The 27,771-nt window shown below is 45.1% G+C and overlaps 1 protein-coding gene across 7 annotated transcripts in view; it reads left to right on the top strand.

The window, feature by feature from the left end:
• Positions 1–27,771, top strand: part of MYO3B (myosin IIIB) — a 327,845-nt gene that overhangs the window by 115,935 nt on the left and 184,139 nt on the right. For all 7 annotated transcript variants that reach the window (XR_013228041.1, XR_013228040.1, XM_077319759.1 and 4 more), the window contains exon 9: positions 12,157–12,312. Coding sequence is in view for 5 of the 7 variants with exons in the window: in XM_077319759.1 (XP_077175874.1) it covers positions 12,157–12,312 (156 nt within the window). In the remaining 2 variants the exon portion in view is untranslated. The remainder of the gene's footprint in view (positions 1–12,156; positions 12,313–27,771) is intronic.

Below are 27,771 nucleotides of genomic sequence, written 5' to 3'. Positions count from 1 at the left end.
GAGAATTCTCCTTCAGGAGTATTTAATAAGTCATTTGAGCTTAGTGATTAGGGATGCTCCAACTCCTGCCAAATGAGCTGGTTGTGAACCACAAGCCGATTTTTCAGCGATCAGTTCAGCTCTTTGTTGGCCTGTTCATGACCGTTCAGCAGGCTGCTACTCTTGGGGATGACTGTTAGTTCTTATTAAAAACTTGCATGGCTGAGGAAGCATGGATGGAAGGCCCAGCAAATAAATGAGTGAGGCAAACATTGCCTCTTTAGGAAGACTTGCCCCTCATGGCCCATTCCAGGAGAGGTTCACAGAGACCTCTTACCTCTTACAAGACCATGAACAGAAGGGCAGAACACCAAGGGACAGGAAGAGAAGAAGGAGTCGAAAGATCAAGAGGCACCCGATTTGGTAAGGAGATCTCACACACACACACAATCTGGTTCCCATGCAAAGAAAAATCTAGCACCCCTCCAGTGCTAGAGGGCTTCAGCAGTTTCGCTGTATCCCTTTCTAATCATACTGTACAGAATAACCAGCTTTTTATGCATGCAAGTTTTCATGCAGCCCAATTTCATTCTACTTCCCATCCACACACCCTGTCCTTGCTGCATGACAGCTCTGCTCAGCAGGCAGTTGTTTAAATCCACAATTGACATCCTTCCTAAATAAATGCCGGGTCTTAATAATGTCCTGTCCTTTGGAGTTTGCCTAGCATGGTTTCACGGTTAAGAGTGGCGGACACTCCAGGCCCCTTCCCCAGGGTCACCAGGTTGCTGGTTGCAGTGGCAGAGTTGGCCTGCAGTGGCAGGCAGTGGCTCATGGTGGCAGCAGATGGCGGCGGGCGGTGGCAGAGGCAGCGGCCGGCAGGGGGCAGAGGCGGGCGGTGGCAGTGGGCGGAGGCAGGCGGAGGCGGTGGCTGGCAGTGGGCAGAGTTGGGTGGTGGCGGTGGCCAGAGGCAGCAAAGCTATGGCACTGGCCACCTCCACGCTGCCTTGATTGTTGTGTGCCTGCGCGTGCACCTGTGCATGTGTGCCCACACTGCACGTGCACACTACACGGACATGTATGCCTCCCCTGCCGCTGCGGCTGAAGTTGGGGTCGCGGTGGTTAAAAGATTGAGAACCGCTGTTCTAAAGGATGTTCTTGCAGAGCAGTTCTGTTAGAATTCTCTCAGTCCCACCTACCACACAGGTAGAGGAAGGGCATTAATAAGCATTTATATGTGAGCCACCGGCAGAGTGGCAGGGCAGCCCCCGAGGCAGCAGCCGGAGAGGAGGACGAGGAGGAGCCCTGGCCTGGTACCAACTGATCCACAGACCGGTCCCGGTCCCTGGCATGGGGGTTGGGGACCACCGTTCTAGAGCACTCCTAAAGAGGTCTGCTTAGCATCCTACTCGGGTCTATTGGGCAAGGCTTCCTGTTTTCAGGTTACACTGTATACCTAGCACAAAGACCAAGGAAACATTCCAGCTGCTGACCATTGTATGCTAACTGGGGACTTGCGTCCTACAAGTTTCTCGGTTGGAGAGAGCGATGGGTTGCTCGTGCATGATGTGACACTATAGATAATGCCTTCCTAACGCACAATGATGAGGTGTGCCCTATTAGATGACTACTTGGAATGACAGCGACAACAAAAAGTCTGACAGGCACATCTGCCACTGATTTCCTTCATTTATTTTTCACAACAGCCGTCTGAGGATGGGAAGTACGGAACGAACGAGGGAGCAGGTGTGAGGGGGCAGGCTTATAATGGGATCGTTTGGCATTCCTGATGTTGCTTATTCCCTTCCACCTGGCTGCAGCATGTGACGAGTCAGAGCGACGTATGACGGAGAAAGCAGGGGGATGAGCTATCTCCGGCAGATGCTGTGTATAAGAAGGAAATACGAAGGGGGGGAATTATAATCATTTCCTTATTCAGTTCTTTCCACAAAAAGCTTCCTTTTCAGTTTTGGATGTTACAAATGCTGTTTCGTTTCTCCTGTGCCACCCTCCGTGCAACTTGTGAAGGTGCTGGTTTAGGTGGATACAATCGAGATTAAATTGTGGAGTGTTTTTTGGGGTGGGTGGGAATTCACTGAAATGGATTAACTGTTTCTGAGGAGGCTTGGATGTTGAAGGTCATCGAGGGAGTGCTTGGCCATTTGGAGGATAAAGTGGCCAAATCCTCTTCGGCCTGCTCGTATTTGTCATTCTGGTTAAAAAAGATAACATTTTGAAAAGAGCTGGCTTCGTGTCACTGGAGACTGAAATTTATTATCATCTGTGTACAGGGAGGGAGGAGCTTCCGCACGCTCTTGGTTGTCAACATGACAGTCTGCCTTGAGGGAGCACAGTGTGTTCTGCTGAGTACGACCGAAGTGGTTAATGGAGGGGGAAATTAGCATCCGTGTTGCAACTGATTTGGTGAAATGCTCTGCCTGTTCTGCCCACTGCAGATTGGACTTGTGGCGTAATTGTGTTCCACCTAGCACTGCCAAGGAAGCCAAAGGTTTAGGAGAGCCAGCTTGGTGCAGTGGTTAGAAGCAGCAGCCTCTAATTTGGGGAGCCGGGTTTGATTCCCCACTCTTCCTCCACGTGCAACCAGCTGTGTGGCCTTGGGCTAGACACAGGTCTCTTAGAGCTGTTCTCGCAGAGCAGTTCTCTCAGAGCTCCCTGCCTCACAGAGTGACTCTTGTGGGGAGAGGAATGGAAGGAGATTGTAAGCCGCTTTTGAGACTCCTTTAGGTAGTGAAAAGTGGGGTATAAAAACCAGCTCTTTTTATTGTTCGTAACTTCTAGTACAGTGTTATAGAATTGACTAGAACTGGCTGGAGTCAGTCTGGAGTACATAGTGCTCAGAACTAGATTCAGGTTGAAGAGCACCTTAGAGACCAACAAGATTTTGAGGGGACTTTGACTCTCCAAAGTTTCGTCTCTAAGGTTCTAGTGGGCTGGAATCTAGCTCTTCTACTGCAGACAAACATGGCTGGCCTCTGAAACTATATTCATGGAACATACTGGTCAGAGTGATGCACCAGGGCAGGGTGGCCAAACTGTGGCTCTCCAGATGTCCATGGACTACAATTCCCATGAGTCCCTTCCGGCATTGGCAGGGAATAGTAGTTCATAGACATATGGAGAAGCATGGTTTGGCCACCCCTGCTGTAGGGCCTGAGAGACCCATCCAGAGTGTTCCCTGAAACTCCTTGGGTGATGTCAAGCTAGTCAGTCTCTCAGCTGGACATACCTCACAAGGTTATTGTCTCCTGCTCCTTGTAGAGTCAGGATAGGGATTGATCAGATGGACACTCATTGCCGACATCACTTTCTAGTCCTTATGGCTGCCCACAAAGTGAAGATTATCTGCAAGAATAATCTTCCTTCAGTTCTCTTTCTGCTGCAGTTCAGAGAGGACAGAACAGCGAGCTATCTACTGTTTTTCATCTGAGGTCCTTGTCTCATCTATCTTTACTCACATACAAAACAGCTGTTGGCTGTCACATCGGCCAGCCACGTAGGGGAGTTAGTGGCCCTCTCTTGTGACTCACCTTTTTTGCAAATTTACAGAAACAGGTTGACCCTGAGGCCTACTATAGGCTTCCTTCCTAAGGTAGTCTAGGTTTCCCCTGGAACAGACAGTTCCACCCTGGTGAACTGGGTTTGATTCCCTGCTCCTCCACATGCCGCCAGCTGGATGACCTTGGCCTCATTACAGCCCTGAACAGAACAGTCCTGTCAGAGCTCTCTCAGCCTCACCTACCTGACAGTGTGTCTGTTATGGGGAGAGGAAGGAAAAGTGATAGAAAGCTACTTTGAGACTCCTTCAGTCAGTGAAAAGTGGGGATATTCTCTAATCAGGGTCAGCCCTGGTTAGTGCTTGGAAGGCAGCCCACCAAGGATGTCCAAGGTTGCTATGCAGAGACAGGCAATGGCAAACTACCTCTGAATTTCTCTTGCCTCAGAAAAATCTAAGGGGTTAGCTGCAACTTGACTGAACTTCCCACCACCACCACCAAGACTTCAATGGACTTAGAAGTTGTACCTATTGAGGATTGCCTGTGATTAATGTCCACACTCATCGTGTGCATGTATCAAAAGGGATAACTTCGAGGTTTGTCAGGGGTTCCTCAGCAGATGATTGAAGTGCGACAATTGCTCCCTGAAAATGTGAAATTTGAAAACCATGCGATGCCATTGCACAGAGACAATGTTACAAGAATTTCCTGAATCTCGACGATCAAATGCCCTTCGTGAAGACGTTTTTCCCTTCCCCATTTGAAGAAAGGAAACAGAAGCATAGTTCTTTCAGCTCATACCACCATAATGTCATAGTCCCATTGTATACTTCAGACCACACCTGGAGTACTGTGTGCAGTTCTGGAGGCCTCACTTCAAGAAGGACATAGATAAAATTGAAAGGGTACAGAGGGGAGCGACGAGGATGATCTGGGGCCAAGGGACCAAGCCCTATGAAGATAGGTTGAGGGACTTGGGAATGTTCAGCCTGGAGAAAAGGAGGTTGAGAGGGGACATGATAGCCCTCTTTAAGTATTTGAAAGGTTGTCACTTGGAGGAGGGCAGGATGCTGTTTCTGTTGGCTGCAGAGGAGAGGACATGCAGTAATGGGTTTAAACTTCAAGTACAACGATATAGGCTAGATATCAGGAAAAAAAATTCACAGAGTAGTTCAGCAGTGGAATAGGCTGCCTAAGGAGGTGGTGAGCTCCCCCTCACTGGCAGTCTTCAAGCAAAGGTTGGATACGCACTTTTCTTGGATGCTTTAGGAATCTTTGGGCTGATCCTGCGTTGAGCAGCGGGTTTGGACTAGATGGCCTGTATGGCCCCTTCCAACTCTATGATTCTGTGATTCTATGATTCTATAATGAATATGGCAGTAAGAAGTGCTTTCTTTGGAGGCCTGTGGAGGTGGCTTCTGCCAAGCTCAGCCACCACCTCTATTTCTGTCTGTGTATTCATTGGTAAATATTTGTTCGCATCACAGGATGGTTGATGAATAGCTCCCCTTTCAGCCCTCTGATTTGCTGGCTGCCAAATGGCAGTTTACATTGTGGAGGCAGAACGATTCCCCCAATGTTATCATCCCAATGCAAGCGGCCAGCGTGTGTTTAGAGCCTATCTGAGCCAGACCTGTGCATTTCTTGTTCCTGCCTAATAAATGCTTCATCTTTGCCTGTAATTGTGACAGAATGAAACTGGTATTTAGGAACCTGGGTGTTAGATTTCGGCAGCATAGCAGATAGCAAATGGCTGCAACCTGCGTTTACTGTAGTGGCCCTAATGAATGCTGAGGATTAATTTTCATCTAAGAAAGCATGGTGGAAGGGGCTAAATGGGTTGACTTTCGTCAGGGCCAATGTGTACAGCATTTGTTTTCAATATATTTCTACCATTGTTTGCAATAGTCATAAGCTATCAGAGTTTGGTGACCATAATATTAGTTAGTGAATATCAATCGCTACCATGTCATTTTATAATAATGTGTGGAATTAAGGAGGGGAGTTGTAGAACATGGTAAATTCTGTCTGAGCCATCTACCAAGATCCCAATATGGGTCCAACACAACATGTGTGGGGTGTTAAAATGAAACGTCTGTCGCTGTAGTTGCCGTGTTACTGATGAAATAGCTAGAAGTTAATGTTTTAAATGTAATTCCACATCATGATACTGAAAGCCAGCTTGGTGTAGTGGTTAGGAGTGCGGACTTCTAATCTGGCATGCCGGGTTTGATTCCGCATTTCCCCACATGCAGCCAGCTGGGTGACCTTGGGCTCGCCATGGCACTGATAAAGCTGTTCTGACCGAGCAGTGATATCAGGGCTCTCTCAGCCTCGCCCACCCCACAGGGTGTCTGTTGTGGGGAGAGGGAAGGGAAATAGTCCTTCCCATTGGTTAATATTAAGGAAGAGGAAATTTGATGCCTTGCACGTCCCTGCTTGTAAGTTTTGACAGTATGTTTCTAAGCACTGGGTTTAGTTTCATCTAGTGCTTCTTGTCTGTTTTTTTTTTTTAATTTTGCTGAAATAATGTCCTGATGATTTCACTTTCTAGTTCTGGTTCCGCTGCCCTGCATTTCACCTCATAAAGCAGCATGCTTTGTAACCTCATCAACTTCTAATGTGACTCTGGCCAGAGAATTAAATTAATTTCCCCTGAAGAAACTAGACATTGAAAGTTATGTGTCAGTTTAATAAGGGAACATGAAAGCTGCTCACAAAAGGTTTCCTATGGCAGAGAAGGAATTCCTGAGAGTTCTGTGACTCGGTCACCATAGGAAAGGACCAGTCCCCAGCCGTGGTATCAACCTGTAACTTTATGGAATGAAAGGAGTCTTCTGTTTATTTTTATTAAAACAATTCCATCCTGCCTTTCCTCATGGTTCCAGGGGGCTTACAATTATAGTTCAAATCTTTTCCATGTAAACCAAAGATAAAAGCGCAACCCCAAATCTCTCCCATCTCCTTTAAAAGATACCTGCCACACAACCCCCCTTGAAAGCCCGAGCAAACAGACAGATCTACAAGGAGGGCACCTCTTGTGTATGCAGATCTGCCGAGGATCGAGCTGGAGGTTTGAGGCAGGATCCAACCAGGTGCAACACCAGCCAATGTACTGTGAGGTTCCCCTCTGCAGGAGCCAATCTGTTTAAGTGATTCTGCACTTACTTTGTTTTTTTCCATTGTTGATCCTGCTGAATTCAGATCGATTTGAACTCAGGTCTTCCTCAATCCTCCCCCCCCCCCCCCCCCCGATTTGAAACTGAAAGTATTCTGTACTTGTTTAGGGAAGCTCAACAGGAAGAGGAGCCAAGCTCAACCGGAGTCTTTTTCTTTCTTTTCTTGAAAGGGGCTGGGGGGGGGGGAGGATTGGAAACAGCAGAGGAGGGGGAAGAAACCAAGGGGCAAATCTCTGCTGAGAGAAGTTAGAGCTTCTCAATCACAGCCTTGCAACCGGGAACCATGAAGTCTTTGAACTGATGCCCTGGCCAATCAGGGAAATCTGCTTTGCTACCAGGCACAGCGAAGGAAGTTAATTTGCAAAAAGCAGGAAGCTGCACGGTTACTGATGCTGATTTTTCAAATATCGAGGCTTATACCAGTTCTGGATATCGCAGGGGAAAGGTAGGGCCACTCTGGATCAATCATGCATGTTGCAGAGGGAAAATTTAAAGCGCCCCAAATCAAAATGGAAATTGAATTCAGTGTAGGGAGGGATTCATTCGGACTGGGAGTGGGTAAAAATCCCCATGCAGACTACACCATGGCGCTTGTGGGAAGCTCAGTTTATGGAACTGCCCTTGCATCTGAAAGTTCTTCCTATTTTTCCTTTCTCATTGGAATTGTTCGTGGTTGTGCCTTCATATCTTGCTTTTAAGAAACTCCCACTGCTCTTAACACTTCAAGTCTCTCCAACCATGAGATTCTACCCAGCATAACTTTACATTTGTAAAAACCTACATAGCTTTTCCTTTCCCTGAGATCTTAAATTCCAAAGTCATATGGTCATTACAACTCAGGGTACCCACTGCTTTCACTTTATCAACCAGTTCTTCCCTGTTGGTGAGAATCAAGTCCAAGATAGCAGACTCCCTTGGTTCCTTCTCCACTTTCTGAAAAATGGAGTTGTCAGCAAGACAAGCCAGAGGCCCATCCACTTTCACATCATGTGCCTGGATGTTGTATGATCACATTTTCTTCCTCTGTGTGAATGTGGTCATGGGAATATTCTGTGACCGTTTCCACATTAGGAAACATACCTTGTTTTAGACTTGCTTTGGATTTCCTTTTGATGCTGCGAATCCACTCTAGCATTTCTGTATTTGGGCTTTCCTCCTCTTATTTTCCAGGCTGCAATTTGCACCAAGTTTCTGCATTGGGTCTGATGGAGGCAACCTCCCATCATGCTTTGCTCCCTTCCCCCTTTTTTTTTTTTAAAAAGATGTTCATGGAAAATGTTTCCTGCTTGCATCTTTGTTTTCATTGTGCTACTTAATCCCACCATTTTGTACCCTTGATCATTTCCTCCCCCTTCCCCTGAAAGTGAGCTCAGTGTAATTAAAAAACTAAAACTCTGGGTTATAACGTTATAATGCTGTTGTGCAAGACTTCTTTTTAAAACTTAGAAACAGCGTTGTAATGCTATCACCCCACTTTTTTTAAAGGCAGATTTTTTGGAACGGAGGGAGAGATGGGGGATACGCTTCTAGGAAATACTGTGCGTGAACGAGACCTTGGAGTACTTGTGGATTGTAAGCTAAACATGAGCAGGCAGTGGGATGCAGTGGTAAAAAAGGCAAAGGCCATTTTGGGCTGTATCAACAGGGGCATCACATCAAAATCACAAGATGTCATAGTCCCATTGTATACGGCACTGGTCAGACCACACCTGGAGTACTGTGTGCAGTTCTGGAGGCCTCACTTCAAGAAGGATGTAGATAAAATTGAAAGGGTACAGAGGAGAGCAACAAAGATGATCTGGGGCCAAGGGACCAAGCCCTATGAAGATAGGTTGAGAGACTTGGGAATGTTCAGCCTGGAGAAAAGGAGGTTGAGAGGGGACATGATATTTTAAGTATTAAGCATCAAATACTTTAAGTATTTGAAAGGTTGTCACTTGGAGGAGGGCATGATGCTGTTTCCATTGGCTGCAGAGGAAAGGACGCGCAGTAATGGGTTTAAACTACAAGTACAACGATATAGGCTAGATATCAGGGAAAAATTTTTCACAGTCAGAGTAGTTCAGCAGTGGAATAGACTGCCTAAGGAGGTGGTGAGCTCCCCCTCACTGGCAGTCTTCAAGCAAAGGTTGGATACACACTTTTCTTGGATGCTTTAGGATGCTTTGGCCTGATCCTACGTTGAGCAGGGGGTTGGACTAGATGGCCAACTCTATGATTCTGTGAGAGGAAGGGAGCAAGGAGGGAGGATGCCAACTGGAAAAGGAACATGCCCAAATGACTGAAAATGGCCACTTCCAGGAAAAACTGGACTGTACAGATTTCTTTTTACCGTTTACCCCCCAGCAAGCTGGGTACTCATTTTACCGACCTCGGAAGGATGGAAGGCTGAGTCAACCTTGAGCCGGCTGCTGGGATCGAACTCCCAGCCTCATGGGCAAAGCTGTCAGACGGCTGCCTTACCACTCTGAGCCACAAGAGGCTCAAACGGTAATGACTGGGGAAGGCACTGGCAAACCACCCCGTATTGAGTCTGCCAAGAAAACGCTAGAGGGCGTCACCCCAAGGGTCAGACATGACTCGGTGCTTGCACAGGGGATACCTTTACCTTTACAGATTTCTGCATTGTACAAACAGAAGTGAAAGGGACGGTTTGCAGTAAGAATTCAGCAACAAAATGAAAAACCTATCCCACGGATTGTGACAATTGAAATAATTTAAACAATAAAAGCCCTTTCCAAAAAATACAAATATTGTTCTTCTCTTTATTTGTAAGGACCAAACCAAAACAGTGTCTAGATGTGTTCCATTTTCAATGATTAATTTTCATTAGGGGTTATGTCCTCTCTTTACATGATAATTGTATGCTCTCTAAGGATTTTCATTCAACCAATAGTCCTTATTATTCAATAATTCAGAATACAAGTAATAATATACTCTGGCCTTCGGCTCTCTCAGGTAAGGGGATATTTGTCAAAATGACCACTCCAGTGTATTTCTGCATTGGACAGCCCTGACTTATCCCCTGCTAGACCCATTATGAAAAGATGAAATTGAGTTTTCTGGAGACTCCTTTGCTGTGGGGCAAGTGAGGGGACAATTTGGGACTCCAATTTGCTGATGGAGCAAATGTTAGTGTGGAAATGGACAAAAAAACTCAACCCTTTAAAAATGCAAATCCGAATGTTGCTAGTGTAGAAACAGTCTGTGTAGATTCAGGTGGGCACCCGTGTTTCTTTGAAGTTGCACCTTTAAGACCAACACATTTTTATTCAAGGTAGAAGCTTTTGTGTGCATGCACAGGAAAGCTTATACCTTGAGTAAAACTTATACTATAAATCATACTATTTAAACAATTTTATAACAGCATGCGGTTATTTTCCTATTCCAATAAACCTTATCCCCCTAAAAGAAAGGATACACATCTGTGATTAACAATGATAGTATTTTACAGATGTTCCCATCTCCTTAGACAACAAAAATGGGTAAAAAAACAAAAGAAACCTGAACATATAAAAGCCAAGTGATTGATTTCTTTTCATGGGAAAGCAGGAGGCGTATTTATAACCTCTGCAGTCAGAGGATGGGTATAAAGTAGGTTTTTACCACTTGAGTTTTTGTGTCAAGAGGTGCCAGTTTGAACAGACACCCTGCGTCTCTTGATCCTTTGCAAAATAGCACATTTCCTGAGCTGTTTTTCCTTGGAACAGTCAGAAGAGCTCTGGGGGACCAAATACAAGAAAGTTACTCTGACAGGCAGAATGTGCTGAATTATTATTCCAGGAAGCATACTTTGATATTATTTTTAAAATGCTCTTGGTGTGAGACTAACCTTTGTGAGCAGTGAGTACATTTTGTCCTTTCGTTATTCCTGAGCAATGCAATATTGAGGCATGCAAAATTATGAATTTAGGAAGCAGTAGGTTACCATTGATACTAAATATTGTTTTTGTTGCCTGGTTACATACAATGATTGTCCTGAAATAGTTTTTAAAAGTATAAGCTACTACTTCTTGTTCTTCCCAGTGTGAAACTTCTGGAAGTTATCAACTCATATATTTTATAGTAATTATCCGGGTGCATTAGAGCTTCTGTTCTATTGATCCTTAAATGATGGCTTATACAATTTTGCTAAGACAACTTTCAAAAACTAGTACAAATTGATATAACCTGGAAAGGGCATGTTTCAAAAAGAATTGACCTGGCTGTTCAGTAATTTTCTATTTGGAATGTATTATTTTACTTTTTTTGAAGTCACATTTACATTCTTTTTTTAAATCGTAGGTTTTTATAATTGCACAATTTCAGATTGTACAATTATAATCCAGATTCGAGTAGTTCCTAACACCATGCCTTCTCTCGTACTGATAGAATGCTTTCCTTGGTTTTCCTTTAAGTTTATGTTATTGCTACTCATAAATTCAGCCAATGCTTCATTGCTTTAGCCTGGCAAGGCTAAATTTTTATCCGTAGTTCCTTTGTAAAAAAACACATTGAACTCAATGAAACTGAATAAGCATGTATAGGATTAGGATGGGAGTCCCACTGAAAAGCTATAAATACAACTGTAAGCATTGGAGTCCTGAGAAGTTAATGGGTTTAGAAGGCTAGTACTGTAAGTGTCAAAATATACAACATGGAAACAGCAAGCATAGAAGGCCCCGATTCAGACAGGAGTTGTGGCATGGAGAGGAACTAACTCCCCCGGAGCTATTTCCCCATTCTGCTAAGCTTTGACTGGCTTGTAATATTTAACCTACAGTAATCATTACTCACACAGGACACCTATTTAAGAACATTTGTGGAGAACTTGAGAATGTTGGCCTTCTCAACCACAAAGGAAGAAAATGTACTATACCCTAACATTCTAAACTCCCTTAAACTGTGTACTTTGTCATTTAGATTGCTTACTTTTATAAGTAGAGCCTCTTGTGGCGCAGAGTGCTAAGGCAGCAGACATGCAGTCTGAAAGTTCTGCCCATGAGGCTGGGAGTTCAATCGCAGAATCCAGCTCAACGTTGACTCTGCCTTCCACCCTTCTGAGGTCGGTAAAATGAGTACTCAGCTTTCTGGGGGGTAAACAGTAATGACTGGGGAAGGCACTGGCAAACTACCCTGTATTGAGTCTGCCATGAAAACGCTAGAGGGCATCACCCCAAGGGTCAGACATGACCCGGTGCTTGCACAGGGGTTACCTTTACCTTTACTTTTAGAAGTAATGGTGCACTAATTTGTAGTTAATCTGGGGTTTGAGTCTAGCAGGTAGTGGGATACTTGCTGTGCTCCCAGGGGTTAAATGCCATCAGAAACCACACCCTCTACCCTGAATGCTCTGTTTGGTATGATCTATTCTATAGTCTCATGTACCTTCCCAAGAACTGAGACAAAGCCCCATCCTGGCTAAGGTATTTGAAGATGATTTCATAGGGAGTGAACAATGCCACGTACAATGCAAACCATTAAGATTATGCTGTACTTTGCAGGTGTCTTATTAAGGACTTTGAAAAACGTCCCTCCGTCACCCACCTTTTAGAACATCCCTTCATCAGACAAACCCATGATAAGGACATGGCGCTCCAGAAGCAGCTGGCTGGTCTCATCCAAGCTCAACAACAACTAGGTGCCATTGCCAAGACGAGGTACAATTTCTGACCATGTTTCCCAGTCTCAGAAATAAAGAACGTAGAGATTAAAGACATTTAACACCAATGAGTATTACGTTATACGTTTTTGGTCCAAGTCCAGCAAAAGAGAGCTACAAGTGGAAATGAGGATGCTTATGTTGAGCTGCAAATGGGGTTCCCCATCCTCGCGGCCACGTTCACCCCTAAAGAACTGACCGTGTGGTTCCCAGTAGAGCCATGCCCTTCAAAATCCATCGATGTCAATGGACCTAGAAATATATTCACTCTGCTTTCATTTGCATCTTGATGCGCATGGCAGTGTGTCTCCTTGCCCATAGCCATCAGATGTTACATAGAACTAAAACTGGATCAGAGCCTTTGAGTAATTACTACATCCCGTATAAACAGAAATTTTCAAGACGGGGAGTTTCCCATTCATGTTTTGCAACGTATTCTGCCAAATACATTTTGTTTTCTCATATCCAGTCCCCGAAGTTATTGTTTCTAAAATTGTTAGCACTTCACTGCTAACACCAACCTCATGTTCATTAATCGGGCCACAGAATTTTAACAGGAAACACGCTCATATCTTGTGGTGGTTTTTGTAGAAAAATCCAGACTTGAATCATTAAGTGATTTATGGAAAGAGTGCCAAACACAACAAAACAAAACTACGTAGGTTATTATGTTTGCTTAGCCGTGCTTGCAATGCAGACTTGGACTCTTTTTTGTCTTGTTTAGTCCCAACCATTGTTTATATCAGGGGTCGTCAAACTGCGGCCCTCCAGATGTCCATGGACTACAATTCCCATGAGCCTCTGCCAGCATTCGCTGGCAGGGGCTCATTGGAATTGTAGTCCATGGACATCTGGAGGGCCGCAGTTTGGCTACCCCTGGTTTATATGAACCTTGGGACTTTATGTTTATCAAGAGAGTCTTCTTTCCAAGTGCAATTTGGGGTTAGCTGCAGGAGATGTGTCTTTCTGTGGCTGTCCAGAGGGTGGCAGGATTTCACTGCTCTAAAAGTGAATTTAAATGCAAATGAACACTCTTCCTCTGTTGGGCAATCATTTTGTAATATGAAATTTGTCTAGCGCTAGATAAGCCGCAAACCATTATTGTAAATAAATACCTGCTAATGTTGATGAAGAAAATTAAATGTCACAATTTCATAAGTCATAAAAATGTATGCACATACCCTGACGGAGTGAATGTGCTATTTGAACATCAGAAGGCTTAAAGTAAAACTTGGGGGGCGGGGGGGGGGGGAATAAGCCCTGGAACGTAATGGAAGCTGTTTCAAGGTGAGCTTGACCTTCCAGGTTTTACTGCAAGGGGGATTATTTGCACAGTGCTCCAAAGCAAGAGTGTGAATTGGTCAGACTTGCTGGAGAAATGTGGCTATTGTGTGTTTCTTGTCTTCCCTACACAAGCAGAGGCAGAGAGAATCTCTTTGCTGTTGACAGCAGTTCTTCCCAAGTGTTAACAAAAAAACTGACACAGAGGGAAAACTTAGCATAAGTCTCAAATGGCTGGGTTAAGATGCAATAACAGAACGACGCAAAAAATAAAATAAAAAATTGTGTGTGTGTGAACTCTCCTTTCAGCACCAAAAATAATAGCCTCTGAACACACACTGGTAAAAAAAAAAAAAAGAACAGATTTTTTATACCCTGAAAATTGCAATATAATAAACTGCTCTGCAATTCATCAAGTATCACATGCAAATCTCTGTTCAGGCATTTGTGCACACCAGCATGAGATCTGTTTATGTAAACGGGGAGACCATTTAAAAGGCTACATTTATTTCGTCGTTTAGATATTTATACACTTTTCTCCCCAGTGGGAACTAAAAACAGCATACAACATTGTTCTTTCCTCAGCTTTATCCTCACAGCAAGCCTATAATATAAAATGGGCCGAGAAAGGGGGACTAGCCCATAGTCATCAATGAGCTTCCTTGTCAGAGTGCGGATTCGAACCCAGGTCACCCACACTCTACTCCAATACACTAGAAGAAGGAGGGCTGTTTTTTTATACCCTGCTTTTCAGTGCTCATAGTCCCAAAGCAACCTACAAACACCTTTCCTCTCCCCACAACAGACTCCCTGTGAGGTAGGTGGGACTGAGAAAGCTCTGAGAGAACTGTGAGTGGCCTACTGTCACCCAGTTGGCTGCATGTGGAAGAGGGTGGAATCAAACCCAGTTCTCCAGATTAGATGCTGCCATTCTTTAACCCTCGCTGTGGACACTCTTTCTTTGAACATTTGAGCAATACAAATTCTAATAGGCATGAAATATGTAAAAGATGAAATAGAGACATAGTTACAAAAGAGATCTACTGTGGTGTAGCGCTTCAAGTGTTGGACTAGGATCTGGGAGACCCAGGTTTGTATCCTCTTCCCTTGAAAACGGCCCAAATGACAACACACACTCTCGGTTTAATGCATCTCACAGGTTTGTTGTGAGGATAAAACGGAAGGGAGCAGAATATCATAAGCAGCTTTAGGTCCTCATTGGGGAGAAACAAATTTTAAACACCGGCTTTTGCTGTAGCCATCGGAGGTGAACAACTGCCTACTTTTATTTGCTAGGAATCCTAACTTCAAATATTTTTAAAGAACCGTCTTGGTTTAACACAGTGTTCCTTTCCAGACCTGGAATCGATTTTAATTCCCAGGGAGCAGCAAGGAAATTCTGAGCTGCTAGCACACAACATCACTGATAATGTCAGGGTCACCTGACAGGAAAAGGAGGAGCCCCAGGATCTCTGAAACTTCTTGTGCTAAAAAAATAATTTATTTATTTATAACTGGTTTCATAGACCACGCCTCCTCGCAAACAGGTTCATTTGGTTTATATCATACAACATACATAAAAAGGTAAAGGTAAAGGTATCCCCTGTGCAAGCACCGAGTCATGTCTGACCCTTGGGGTGACGCCCTCCAGCGTTTTCATGGCAGACTCAATACGGGGTGGTTTGCCAGTGCCTTCCCCAGTCATTACCGTTTACCCCCCAGCAAGCTGGGTACTCATTTTACCGACCTCGGAAGGATGGAAGGCTGAGTCAACCTTGAGCCGGCTGCTGGGATTGAACTCCCAGCCTCATGGGCAAAGCTTTCAGACGGCTGCCTTACCATTCTGCGCCACAAGAGGCTCCCAACATACATACATCATACTATTAAAATTACAGATAAAACTATGAATAAAACCTCGCAGTACACTCCATTTTCCTACCTATCACTCTAATCAAGTCTTGCAGAACTGTTGAAGTTTCTGCAGAGCTCTGATCCCATTTTGCAGTGTTTCACCCCAAAAAACCCTGGCTCAGGTTGAAGCCAGTTTAATCCCTTGGGATTGGGAAACCTGAGCAAATTTTGTCTATGGGACCTTAATCTCCTCTGGGGGGGTGGGCATAATAGGAAAGGTGGTCCCACAAATGTCAGAGCCTGAGGTTCTTCCATCTTTTGGAGCCAATCCTGTAGAGGTGCTGGAACATGTTGCAACATTACAGTTGAAGACAGTAGTTCTGAAAGGTCCTTGGATGACACATGGATCCAGACTGAACAAAGTTAAAAATGCAAGACAAGTGACATGATAGTGGAGATGTGTTCCACAACACTTCCCCGGTCATTCTACCTTGATCCTTGTGTTCTAAGTATCTGCCCAGAGATTTCATTTGAAAGTATTATTTACAAATTAGTTAAAAATAGTCTGTGTAACTTCAAGAGAAGGGTCTTAAAGCTTTTGAAGATCTAATGGGTGGCGGGCGCATTTTAGCCCACCTGCAGAGACTCATGGATCCAATTGGATTCCGGAATGCTCTGCGGGACCCGATGCCTCCTGGCGACTCACTAGCGGCCTTGGTGGCGGACTGGCAGTCCCGCCTGTCAGCTGCTATAGATGAGATCGCCCCTAAACGTCCTCTCTGCCCTCGACTCAAACGGGCTCCCTGGTACACCGGGAGCTTCGGGAGAAGAAAAGGGAAGTGAGACGACTGGAGCGAGTGTGGCGGAAGACTCGCGACGAAGCTACGAGAACATCTTATCGCACGCTTATGAGGGTGTGTGAGATGGCGGTGAAAGTGGCAAAACATGAATTTTTTGCCGCGGAAATCATGTCCACAAGCTCTCGCCCGGCCCAACTATTTAGGGTAATTAGATCTGTTACCGCCCTTTAGGGGCGCCACAATAGTAGCAAATTGGAACTAGGCCGTGAGGCTTTAGCGAGCTATTTTGCGGACTAAATCTCATCACTCCGCCGTGATATTCCCGCCACAGTTAATACAGTAAACGAACTGGAGGCCTGTTTGCCACCTTTGGGGGTGATGTTTGATGGCTTTAGACGGCTCTCCTTACCCGAAATGGACAAGTTGCTAGGTTCGGTTAGGGCAACCACTTGCCCCCTTGATCCCTGTCCGTCATGGCTCCTCAAAGGAGGTGGCCAGAGGATAGGAGGCCAGCTCAGGGACAACATCAACCTCTCCCTGGATTCCGGGGAGTTCCCTGAGCAGCTGAAGGGGGCAGTGGTTCACCCTCTCCTGAAAAGATCCATGCTGGACCCACGGGACCCCGCCAGCTACCTCCCAGTGTCGCACTTGGCGTTCCTGGGCAAGGTGGTTGAAAGGGCCGCAGCAGACCAGCTCCTGGCATTCTTGGAAGAAACTTCGGCACTTGATCCATATCAGTCTGGCTTTCGACCTGGCCACGGGGTGGAGACGGTGTTGGTCGCCCTGTTGGATGACCTCCGTCGCCAGTTGGATAGGGGCGGGGCGGCAGTGCTGGTTCTTCTGGACCTGACGGCCGCTTTTGACACCGTGGATCACGAACTGTTGGTCCACCGCCTCGCCGGCACGGGGATACAAGGCACAGCTTTACGCTGGATACGCTCCTTTCTCCAGGACTGGACCCAGAGGGTAGCAGTGGGGGATGAGCTCTCGTGCTCCTATAGACTTCCTTGTGGAGTCCCCCAGGGCGCGGTCCTCTCCCCCACACTGTTCAACGTCTTTATGCGCCCTCTGGCCCAGCTGGTGCGGAGTTTTGGACTGGGTTGCCACCAGTACGCTGATGACACCCAGCTCTATCTCCTCATGGACGGCCGCCCGGACTCTCCCCTGGAACCATTTGCCAGATGTTTGGAAGTGGTGACAGAATGGTTCGAGCAGAGTCGCCTGAAACTCAACCCCTCCATGACGGAGGTCCTGTGGCTGGGACTAGGGGGCGGGAACAGGAAGTGCACTTACCCATCCTGGGAGCGACACAACTTACCATCCCGTCCCAGGCCAGGAATCTGGGTGTGATCATTGACGCCTCCCTGACCTTGGAGGCGCAGGTCAAAAAAGTAGCAGGCCAGGCATTTTTCCACCTGCGCCAGACCCGACTACTAGCGCCCTACCTGTCCCCCGAACACTTAGCCACAGTGATCCATGCAACGGTCACCTCCAGAATAGATTTCTGTAACTCGCTCTACGCGTGCCTTCCCTTGTCCTTGATCCGGAAACTTCAGCTAGTGCAAAATGCAGCTGCTTGGGTCCTCACTGGCACATCTTGGAGGGCCCACATCCAGCCAGTACTGAGGCAGCTGCACTGGTTGCCAATTGCTGCCCGGATCTGGTTCAAGGTTTTGGTTCTAACCTTCAAGGCTTTACGCGAGTTGGGATCTACATACCTGAGGGACCGCCTATCGCCCTATGCCCTTTGCAGGATTTGCACTCTGTGGGTGAAAATCTGTTGGTCGTTCCCGGCCCTAGGGAAGCACGCCTGGCCTCGACCAGGGCCAGGGCCTTTTCGGTCCTGGCCCCTGCCTGGTGGAATGAGCTCCTGGGAGAGCTGCAGGCCCTGCGGGATCTTTCATCGTTCCGCAGGTCCTGCAAAACGGAGCTCTTCCGCCAGGCTTATGGTTGAGGCCAAGGCTGACAACATAGACCTATGTCCGTCCCCCCCCGGGATTTGGGACTAGGACCAAAGTAAATCACCAGGATCCCCTCTCCACCCGCCAGTAGTGGGTGGGGGGAAGTTGATTTGCCGATCTTGCCATGTTAGTTAGTAATGTTAAAATTGTAATTATTGTTTTAATGGATTTTTAATGGGGTTTTAAGATGTTGTAACCCGCCACGAGCCGCAAGGGAGTGGCGGGGAATAAATCCAATAATGATGATGATGATGATGATGATGATGATGATGATGATGATGATGATGATGATGATGATGATGATGATGATGAGAGCCTGCATGGCATAGTGATTATGAGTGGTGAACATTAATCTGCCGAGCTGGGTTGGATTCCCCACTCCTCCACATGCAGCCTGATGGGTTGGTCACAGTTATATCAGGGTTGTTCTCACAGAACATTTCTCTCAGAGCCTTCTCCACCTCACCTACCTCACAGGGTATCTGTTATGAGGAGAGGAAAGGAAAACAATTTTAAACTGCTTTGAGGGTCCCTTGGGTAGTGAAAAGCAGGGTGTAAAAAGCCAGCTCCTCTTCTTCTAGTGTACTGGATGTGGGTGACCTGGATTCGAATCTCCACGCTGACAAAGAATCTCATTGATGACCATGGCCCAGCACCCCCCCCCCCAGCCCAATTTATATTATAGGCATATTGTGAGGATAAAAGTGAGGAAAGGAGAACAATATTGTATGCCGTTTTTGTTGCCCACTGGGGAGAAAAGTGTATAAATATCTAAATAATGCATAAATGTCATCTTCTTAAACGGCCTCCCCGTTTACAAATACAGATCTCATGCTGGTGTGCATAAATGCCTGAACAGAGATTTGCATGTAATAATTTGATGTATTGCCTAGCAGTTTACTATACTGCGGTTTTCATTTCCCAAATCTCTAGGCTGAGCAGGGGTCAGTCATGTAGACACTTAGAATGGCTGGAATCTCCTCAGGCCATAGTGCCGTTAATGGAAAGATCAACTGATGAAGGGCTGTGTAGTCCCCTGGGAGAACTCTGCTTCATACATATATTATGGTGCTTGAGAAATATACTCAAAGCTACATCTTGACTGTGATCATATCAGAATAAATAGCCAGCATTTGAGCTTCAATGGAAGCTTGGTACTGTTAAAGTGTTGATTCTGCTCGGTTCTTACTTGTGCTGCATAAATTTGTGTGTGTGTAACATGCTCTGAAGTCACAGCTGACATGATGACCCCAGGAAGGAGCTTTCGAGGCAGGTGAGAAGCAGATCTATCGTAATACTGGTGTATAAGCTACATGGTTTGGTATTTATGTTAGTTTAGGGATCAACTCTGCTTTCTGAGCCAGCCAGCTTATGGTCAGTACATTCACATTGTTAAATCTTGTCCGAGCTACTAAGCATGGGCCTGCAGTGCCTGTACAAATCTCATTTATAAGGCGCTAAGATTTTAAGACTATTGTATTCTGGATGTTCTCCTATAGGCCACCTAAAGAGGCCAACATCATCCCGTCCTTTTCTTGATTTAGGCTGAAAACCAGTTAATTTGACAAAAGTAATCCAGCCAATCCCTAGCTAAACTGGGATTGAGAACCAAAAACTGTCCAGCAGGCCATGCTAGCACTCTAAGATGTCTTTTATTGGATGGCTTTTTAATCCAGTAGTCTGGCATTAGGAGTGGGGTCTTACAACTAGGACCAGCTTTTCTGCCAATCCCATTTCCCTCTTGAAAGCAGCTATCTGCAGGAAACTAGCTTGTAGCCAGCTTGTAATTTCCTCTGTACATACTAGGATTTACAAATAACAACAGGCAACACCTCCCCCCCTCCCCCCAAGAATAGCTCCTGGATCGTAAAATGATGAGCATGCAGAATTACATGGGTTTAAATGCAATACTTCCCAACATTGACTAGCAGGTAAATACCAAGGGAAAGATCGCAAACTTGACAGCTGTACCTGTGGGCAAGAAATCCACTGTTGGGAAGTTTGATGACATTGCAAATGCAAATAATTATACTGAATTCTTATTACAATCATGGGATCTATGATGCTGCAATTATGGCTGTGCCTCGTGTCGATCCTGCAAAATGTTATGCCAGCCCAATGTACTCATACAGAAGTCTCTGGCATCCTTAATGGATTAAGCAGCATTTGAACTGCACTGGGATGACGGTTCTCTGACTGTAATTAAAGGTCATTGGGTCTGTTCTGTTCTATTCCTTGCTAAACCTCTCAATCCCATCTTGCTCAAGGATAGTGAAAGAGAGGATCTGGAACAGATTACTTCTGTGCCTCTTCTAAACAGAAGGTGTTCTTTGTTAACTTTTTTGAGGGGTAGAGGACAGTGTGAGGAAAATTATGAGAAATTTGGAGCTAACAGGTACAGGGCAAAAATGTTTTGTTTGGAGATGTGGCCTTGTGGGTTAATGATTACCTTGAAAATGGAAAGCTACTTCAGCTTTGGTGTACTTTGGTGAAATCCTGCCTGTTTTTTGGCTTGTCCTCACCGGATTCACCTCCTCACTGCAGACTATATCTTGTGTTTTTTTCCCATCATGAGATTCACACACTACCCTCCATAGCCTCTAAGGAAGGTCAAAATGACTCCTCTTCCTCATTTTACTATTCATTCATTCATTTGTTCGTTCAATTTTATACCGCCCCTCACCATGATGTCTCGGGGTGGTATAGGGCTAGAGCTGGCTGGAGCCAACCCCTTATGTTTCATCTTATAACCCAACTAAGTTTATGCTCAAGACGTTATTTTCCTGAAAAGGATACACAGTTTTATGTTTAAGCAGAAAAATTTGTTAATCTGAGTAGGAACATTTACCTTTTGTTTAAAAGTCTGTGTACACTACACTGCTTATGCCATGATGACCTTGCCTTACATATTTAGGGAAAAATTCCTGCACTCTGATTCTACAGAGATGGAACCTGGAAGTCAGAAAATGTCACCCCACCCGGAATCCCTTGTCCAAAGCAATTGTTTTGCAAAGAGTCTAACCTGGCCCTTATGGCATTCCTTCCTTGCTAACCTGTGAGCTTTTTCCATGCTCAAAACCAGATTTTTCAGATAGTACAGAATGCAGCAGAAAGCTTTTTGACTGGATTGAGCTATTAAAAACAGCCATGCAACAAGGACAGAGGTAAGGGTGCTCAAAGCCCTGCTTTTCGACTCCCATCCTGTTCTCTGGTTGCAAATGGTGCCAGTAGTTTGATGAACAGTTCAACTGCTTGGTGAAATATTAGTTGCTGTTTGGTAGGTTGCTTGACTGTATTCCTTCCTAATGATGCAGTATGGTGCCACCAGCTTTTTGGACATACGCATGTAATATTTCATGCAGCCTGATTGAGTTCTACATGCCATCACTGTCCTTGCTGCATGACTGCAGGACAAAACATATAAATCAGTCATCAATCCATGTTGTGTTTTACTAAATTGCTACTCCTTGGTGTCCTTCTAAATAGTCCTTAGTGATGGTAATTGTTGCTGATTGGTCTTTATTGGCAGCATCTGTTCCGCAGGCATTTCTGTTTGTTTGGTGTGAATCCAACAGACCTAGCAATCAGCAAGGGCCTACATCACATGTGAACCATGTTTATGGAGAAATTCATAGCTTCCCTAGCCATGCATAAGACCAGTTGGCTCCCAGTTGGCTTACAGGCCCAAATCATAGAATCATAGGATCAGAGTTGGAAGGGACCTCCAAGGTAATCTAGACCAGGGGTAATCAACCTGTGGTCCTCCAGATGTTCATGGACTACAATTCCCATGAGCGCCTGCCAGCATTCTCTGGCAGGGGCTCATGGGAATTGTAGTCCATGAACATCTGGAGGACCACAGGTTGACTACCCCTGATCTAGACCAACCCCCTGCAGAATGCAGGAAATTCACAACTCCCTGCCCACCCACAGTGACCCCAGTTCCAAAAGAGAAAGCCAGCCAGCTGCCCCGAGAGGATCCTGGGACATTGGTCAAGCCACCATGGCATGAGCCGGACGGGAACATGACACATTCTTCTGTTTAGATGCAGAATTTAAGGTGATCTGTAGACTTGGCTCTCTGTGATCAGCTTCCTGTCATCATTTAGCTGTGGTGAAAGTACAGCACATACCTCGGTACCAAGCATAGAGTACATGCCTCGGTACCAAGCACACCATTATGGATATGTAGGCATTACTCTAGATTTTGGAGGGTTCTGGCCAAGATGACACCCCCACTAAACATACTGTCTAAGGGTACATGTTTCCTGTATGTTCAGTTTTGCCAACAAGTAAGTTTCCTTTAGTGCTATAGACCCATTATGCACGGGGGTTTTAGCGCACATTCGGGGTGGAATGGCGGCGACTAAAATCACGGATAACGCACGGAGCCGGCTGCAACCGGCTGCAGCTTCGGTGCATGCCGCCGAAAAAGCCGCGTCAGTGAAACGCGGAAGAAAGCGCAGCTTCCGGGTGAGCGGGGCGCAACCAGACGCGGCGCCCGGATCGGCGCGTGCATAATCGGTTACTCTGGGTTTTGCCGCCGTCGCGCCCCGCCCCGTGTATAACCGGTATGCGTCGCGTCTTCCCCCTCCGCGTTTTCCATGTGACCTGAAATCGCCGTTTCGGCGGCCGTGCATAATGGGCCATAGTGTTCACCACAGAGACCACTCCTGCATCAACCACTCCTGTATATTGTGTGAAATGGCTCTCAGTGTTCCATAACCTCATCCTTTTATTATAATAATAATAAGAGTTCTCTCTTGCCCCAGAGGGATGGACCAGAACCAATGGGATGAAACTAATTCAAAAGAAATTATGTCTAAACATCCAGAAGAAGTTCTTGACAGAGCGGTTTCTTAGCTTCCTCAGGAGGTGGTGGGTTCTCCAAATTTTCTTTGGAAATTTTTAAACAAAGGCTGTATAGCCATCTGATGGAGAGGCTGATTCTGTGAAGGTTCAAGGGAGTGGCAGGTTACAGCGGATGTGCACTAGGGTATCCTGGATAGTGCAGGGAGTTGGACTAGATGACCCAAGAGGTCCTTTCCAACTCTTTGATTCTATGATTTTATGATTCTATGAGTTGATTCTTATATGCCGCTTTTCTCTACCAGAAGGAGTCTCAAAGCGGCTTACAATTGCCTTCCCTTTCCTTTCCCTACAGCAGACACCCTAAGATAGCCCTGATATTACTGCTCAGTCAGAACAGCTCTATCAATGCTGCAGCAAGCCCAAGGTCGCCCAGCTGGCTGCATGTGGAGGAGCAGGGAATCAAACCCAGCTCCCCAGATTTGAAGTTGGCGCTCCTAAACACTACATCAAGCTGATGTAATAAACATTAGTGTCAAGAATTCCACATCTGAACCCTGTAGCTTCCCAGAGCTAGGTGTAAACTGCACGGCGCTCTTATTCCAATCCCAGGTCGATTCAGTCCCTGCCCTCGACACAGAATGCGATTTCCGTTTTGATTTGGGGCGATTTAAATTTTCCTTCTGCAGCAAGAAGGAAACGATCTAGAGAGACCCTACCTTTATTGTGTGATATCTTAGAGTGCTTTTAACGCTCAATATATTTTCAAATCACATTGTTTTGAATCTGGGCTCTCCTCCGTGGTAGAGAACCCATGATTGGCCACAGGTGGTCATGTGACAAACTTGCCTTAAAGGAGAAGCCCCTAATTTCTCTCAACTTCTGTCCGTCTTGGATTTTTTTTCTGCCTTCTTTGATCCTCTCCACCCCCCTCCCTTCAAGAAAAGAAAGGATTTTTGCCTCCCTCCTCTGACTTCTTGGATCCTCCCCCCTTAAAGAAAACAAAGAAAGAGTCTCCATTTGCTTCTTCTGAACTACCCTGGCCATGTACAGAACACTTTCCTATTTCAATGGGGAGGGGGAGGGGAGAGGAAGACTCGAGTTCAAATCAATCTGGATTCAACTGGATTGACAATGGAATAAACAAAGTAAGTGCAGACTCTGCCTTAGTGTGTACAAGAAAACACAAGCTTTGTAAAAATATATGAAATTTATTTCAGTAATATTCAGAAATAGTTTTATCTCTAAGCAGCACAGCACTCTAAAAATCATACAGCCAAGAAAACAAGAAAATCTAACGCATTTGAAACTTGCATTAGATGGCACAGTCCCATGGGCAAAGGCTTTTCTCTACATTGCTGTCTGTTGCAATGTAAGCATATCATAGTCCAGGCTTTTAATCCATCAGAACTCAATCTCTTTCCTCACCAAACTCATAGCCCAGTGATAGCTTTTTGGTCCACTGTCATTAGATGATGATGACAATCTAATCAGGACATGTTCTTGCTGGAGTCCCCTAGAAAATTACCTTATCACTCCTGATTTCCCTCCTCCCATTCCTAACTCTGGACCTGAAGATGATAAAGGTCATGTAGGCAGAGAAGTTGAATTAGGAACACCTGTAAGATTGCATGAACTTGTTACTATTCACATTAACCCTTGGGAGTAATCAGGAGTGCTTTGCTTCACAATTAGGTATTGTCAATGTTTCAGCAGCACACAGAGTGGAAACTGATGAGGCCAGCCAAGGATCTGGAGGGGAATGTAATATTCCTGATATTGCCTTTGTGGTGGTGCATGTTGCAAAACCAGCTATCACAGATACATGCAGAGAGGTCTTTATGTTTTAGTGAATTTGATTAAGGAATTTCAATGGCAGCTTGAGCTATTTGGGTTAAAAAGAAAGCCTTTTGTAATGTGACATTTACTTTTCCTGTTGCCCAAGGGAGAAAAACAGTGGGAGTTTTGTATTCTGATAATTGGTTCATTTGCAAAGCTATTCGGCAATTAGAAATGTCTTCATATAAAAGGGCAGCACTATGAGTACACTGTATCCCCAAGCTCAAATTTGATTAACACGTATAGATATATCAAGTTAAAATGGCAAAGAGATATAGAAAGACGTTGTCGGTGGGTTTCCCACACCTGTACACTTGCTTACTCTCTATGATGACGTCTGTCCATGCCTGATCTTTCCCCCAAAATGATATAAGACCTGATTTTGGGTGGCCAGGAATAGGGAAATATAGAAGTGGTGTTTTAGCATTTGTGAGGGTTTTCCCCCTTTCGTTTAATGATGGCTCTCCATGGTACTGTTACCCAGCTTAGAAATCTAATTAAAAATTGCACACAATTATCGTGTTTACATTATAATTTGTGAAAGCAGAGTAAAGTTGCAGAGCAGGCTTGGACTGAATGAACAACCGGCTGAGGACTGTTAGCACGGGAAAAACTAAATAAATTGCTGAGATGTATAGAATGTGTAACACTTTGTCCCCTTGTACTTTGTTGGTCAAAAATGCATAGTCATGGAAATGAGTTCATCAAGCAATAGTTTCAATGTCTGGATTTCTCCCCACTAACCTTTGGTGAGATTTTGAAGACACGTCCCATTGGGCGACTTGAGGAATTAGAAATGCAATTCTGGGCAGATGTGAGATTCTCCAAATAGTCTTTCCCTAAAAGACTGTCTCAGACTGTGGAAGAATAGGGCAACAGAGAAGGTTGAAGCTCTTTCCCCGGGTGCATCATGTTCTGATCCTTAACAAGCATTGCGCATGCAGAAATTGAGGAGAGCCTACAAGACCCAACTAGGCTTAGGCCATTTTGTGTGGCTGTTCTCTGATGACGGCTGCTGAAACAGCTAGGATCCAAACTGATCTCAGTTTCTATGCACACCTGTAGGCTGTCCCCACTGTAGAGGGGTGAAGGATCAGTGTCTGATTGCAAGTCCCCCCCTAAATATACCACCGTCAAATGTCCCCCCCCAAATGTACCACCATCCAATGTCCCCCCCTTCAAAATGTACCACCATCCAAAGTTCATATTACTTAAATTAACACAAGGACACTGTATGTAACTAGGCTCCAATGGCATAACCATAGCTGAGAACCTACACAACAATAAAACTCCAGAACAATGAACATGGAAGATAAAACATAGAGTGCTCACATTTGTATAAAAGGCCTGATAATGAATTCATAACTTTATTATACTTCCCAGTAAGAACTTCCATTATGTTAATTAAATGAATTCTGTATTGCTTCTTAACCGGTCTCTTTCTTTTTAACTTTGCTTTTCAAAGCCATTGTGTGGGAAGTTTAGAGTGCAACAGATAATGTGACACCCACAACAGAAAGCTCTTAGAGGCTGTTCATCCCCCGCACCCAATATCTGTTAGGAAAACAATCATAAGTCCAGTAAAAACCACTGGAACATTTTCCCCTATTGGGATGCTAACATAATAATAATAATAATAATAATAATAATAATAATAATAATAATAATAATAATAATAATAATAATAATAATAATAATAAATTTAATTTTTATCACACCCTTCCTAGATAGCTCTGGGTGGCTAACAGCATGGCTTAAAATAAGTCAATTATGCACTACAGTTAAGAGCCTCTTGTGGCGCAGAGTGGTAAGGCAGCAGACATGCAGTCTGAAAGCTCTGCCCATGAGGCTGGGAGTTCAATCCCAGCAGCCGGCTCAAGGTCGACTCAGCCTCCCCTCCTTCCGAGGTCGGTAAAATGAGTACCCAGCTTTCTGGGGGGTAAATGGTAAAGACTGGGGAAGGCACTGGCAAACCACCCCGTATTGAGTCTGTCAAGAAAACGCTAGAGGGCATCACCCCAAGGTTCAGACATGACCCAGTGCTTGCATAGGGGATACCTTTACCTTTACCTTTATGCACTACAGTAGATAAAACTAAAACGTGAATGCTGGCAAAAACAGAAACTAAGATCCATTAATATATCGTACATCTGATAGTTACAGAAACACTCTAGTAAAACTATTTGCCCTTTCACTTCTTGTTAAAAGACTAATTCTAATTTCTATTATTCATTGTATAGGGGACCAAGGAAAACTAGGGTTTCCAGATCCCCCTGGCTACCGGTGGAGGTGGGAGCAGTAGGGTTGCCAGATCCAGGTTGGAAAACTCTTGGAGATTTGGGGACAGAACCTGGGGAGGATGGAGAAGTCCATGGGGTACAATGCAACAGAGCCCACCCTCCAAAACTTCCATTTTCCTCAGGGGAACTGAACTCTGTACTCTGGAGATCGCTGTAATTCCCAGGAATCTCCAGGTCCCACCTGGAGGCTGCCATCCCTAGTACCAAGGGTCTTTATGAATTGCCATTTGGCTAGGCTTATGTCTGGAAGCATTTGATATAACTCATTCTAGTTCTGAACAAATAAAAAATCCCGACGGCCACAGGTTTACTGTGCAAAGTGAAGCAGAGTTACAGTGCTCTAAATCCTCTAAAGTCAGTGGGTTTAAACGAATATGACTCTGTTTAGGACTGTAGGACTCCTAGGGGAAGTACCAGAAACAATTGCACGCTGTCATCCCTCATGCCGCTTGCCATAACACAATGCCACGAAGGCACGGTTTAAATCAAGATTGCTCCTCGGACTGGGTGTCCCTTTCCAATGGCCCCATCCAGTAACCGCAGCGGAGTGAGAAGCTGAGCTCAGCGATCATTCCTAACCCTGTTGGATTTGTATGACTGTTAAGCTTTGTTCCAT

This window comes from Paroedura picta, chromosome 2, assembly GCF_049243985.1.
Source record: "Paroedura picta isolate Pp20150507F chromosome 2, Ppicta_v3.0, whole genome shotgun sequence".
Lineage (NCBI taxonomy): Eukaryota > Metazoa > Chordata > Lepidosauria > Squamata > Gekkonidae > Paroedura > Paroedura picta.
Note: the sequence above shows the minus strand (reverse complement) of the source record. Positions and strands in the feature narration are given on the sequence as shown.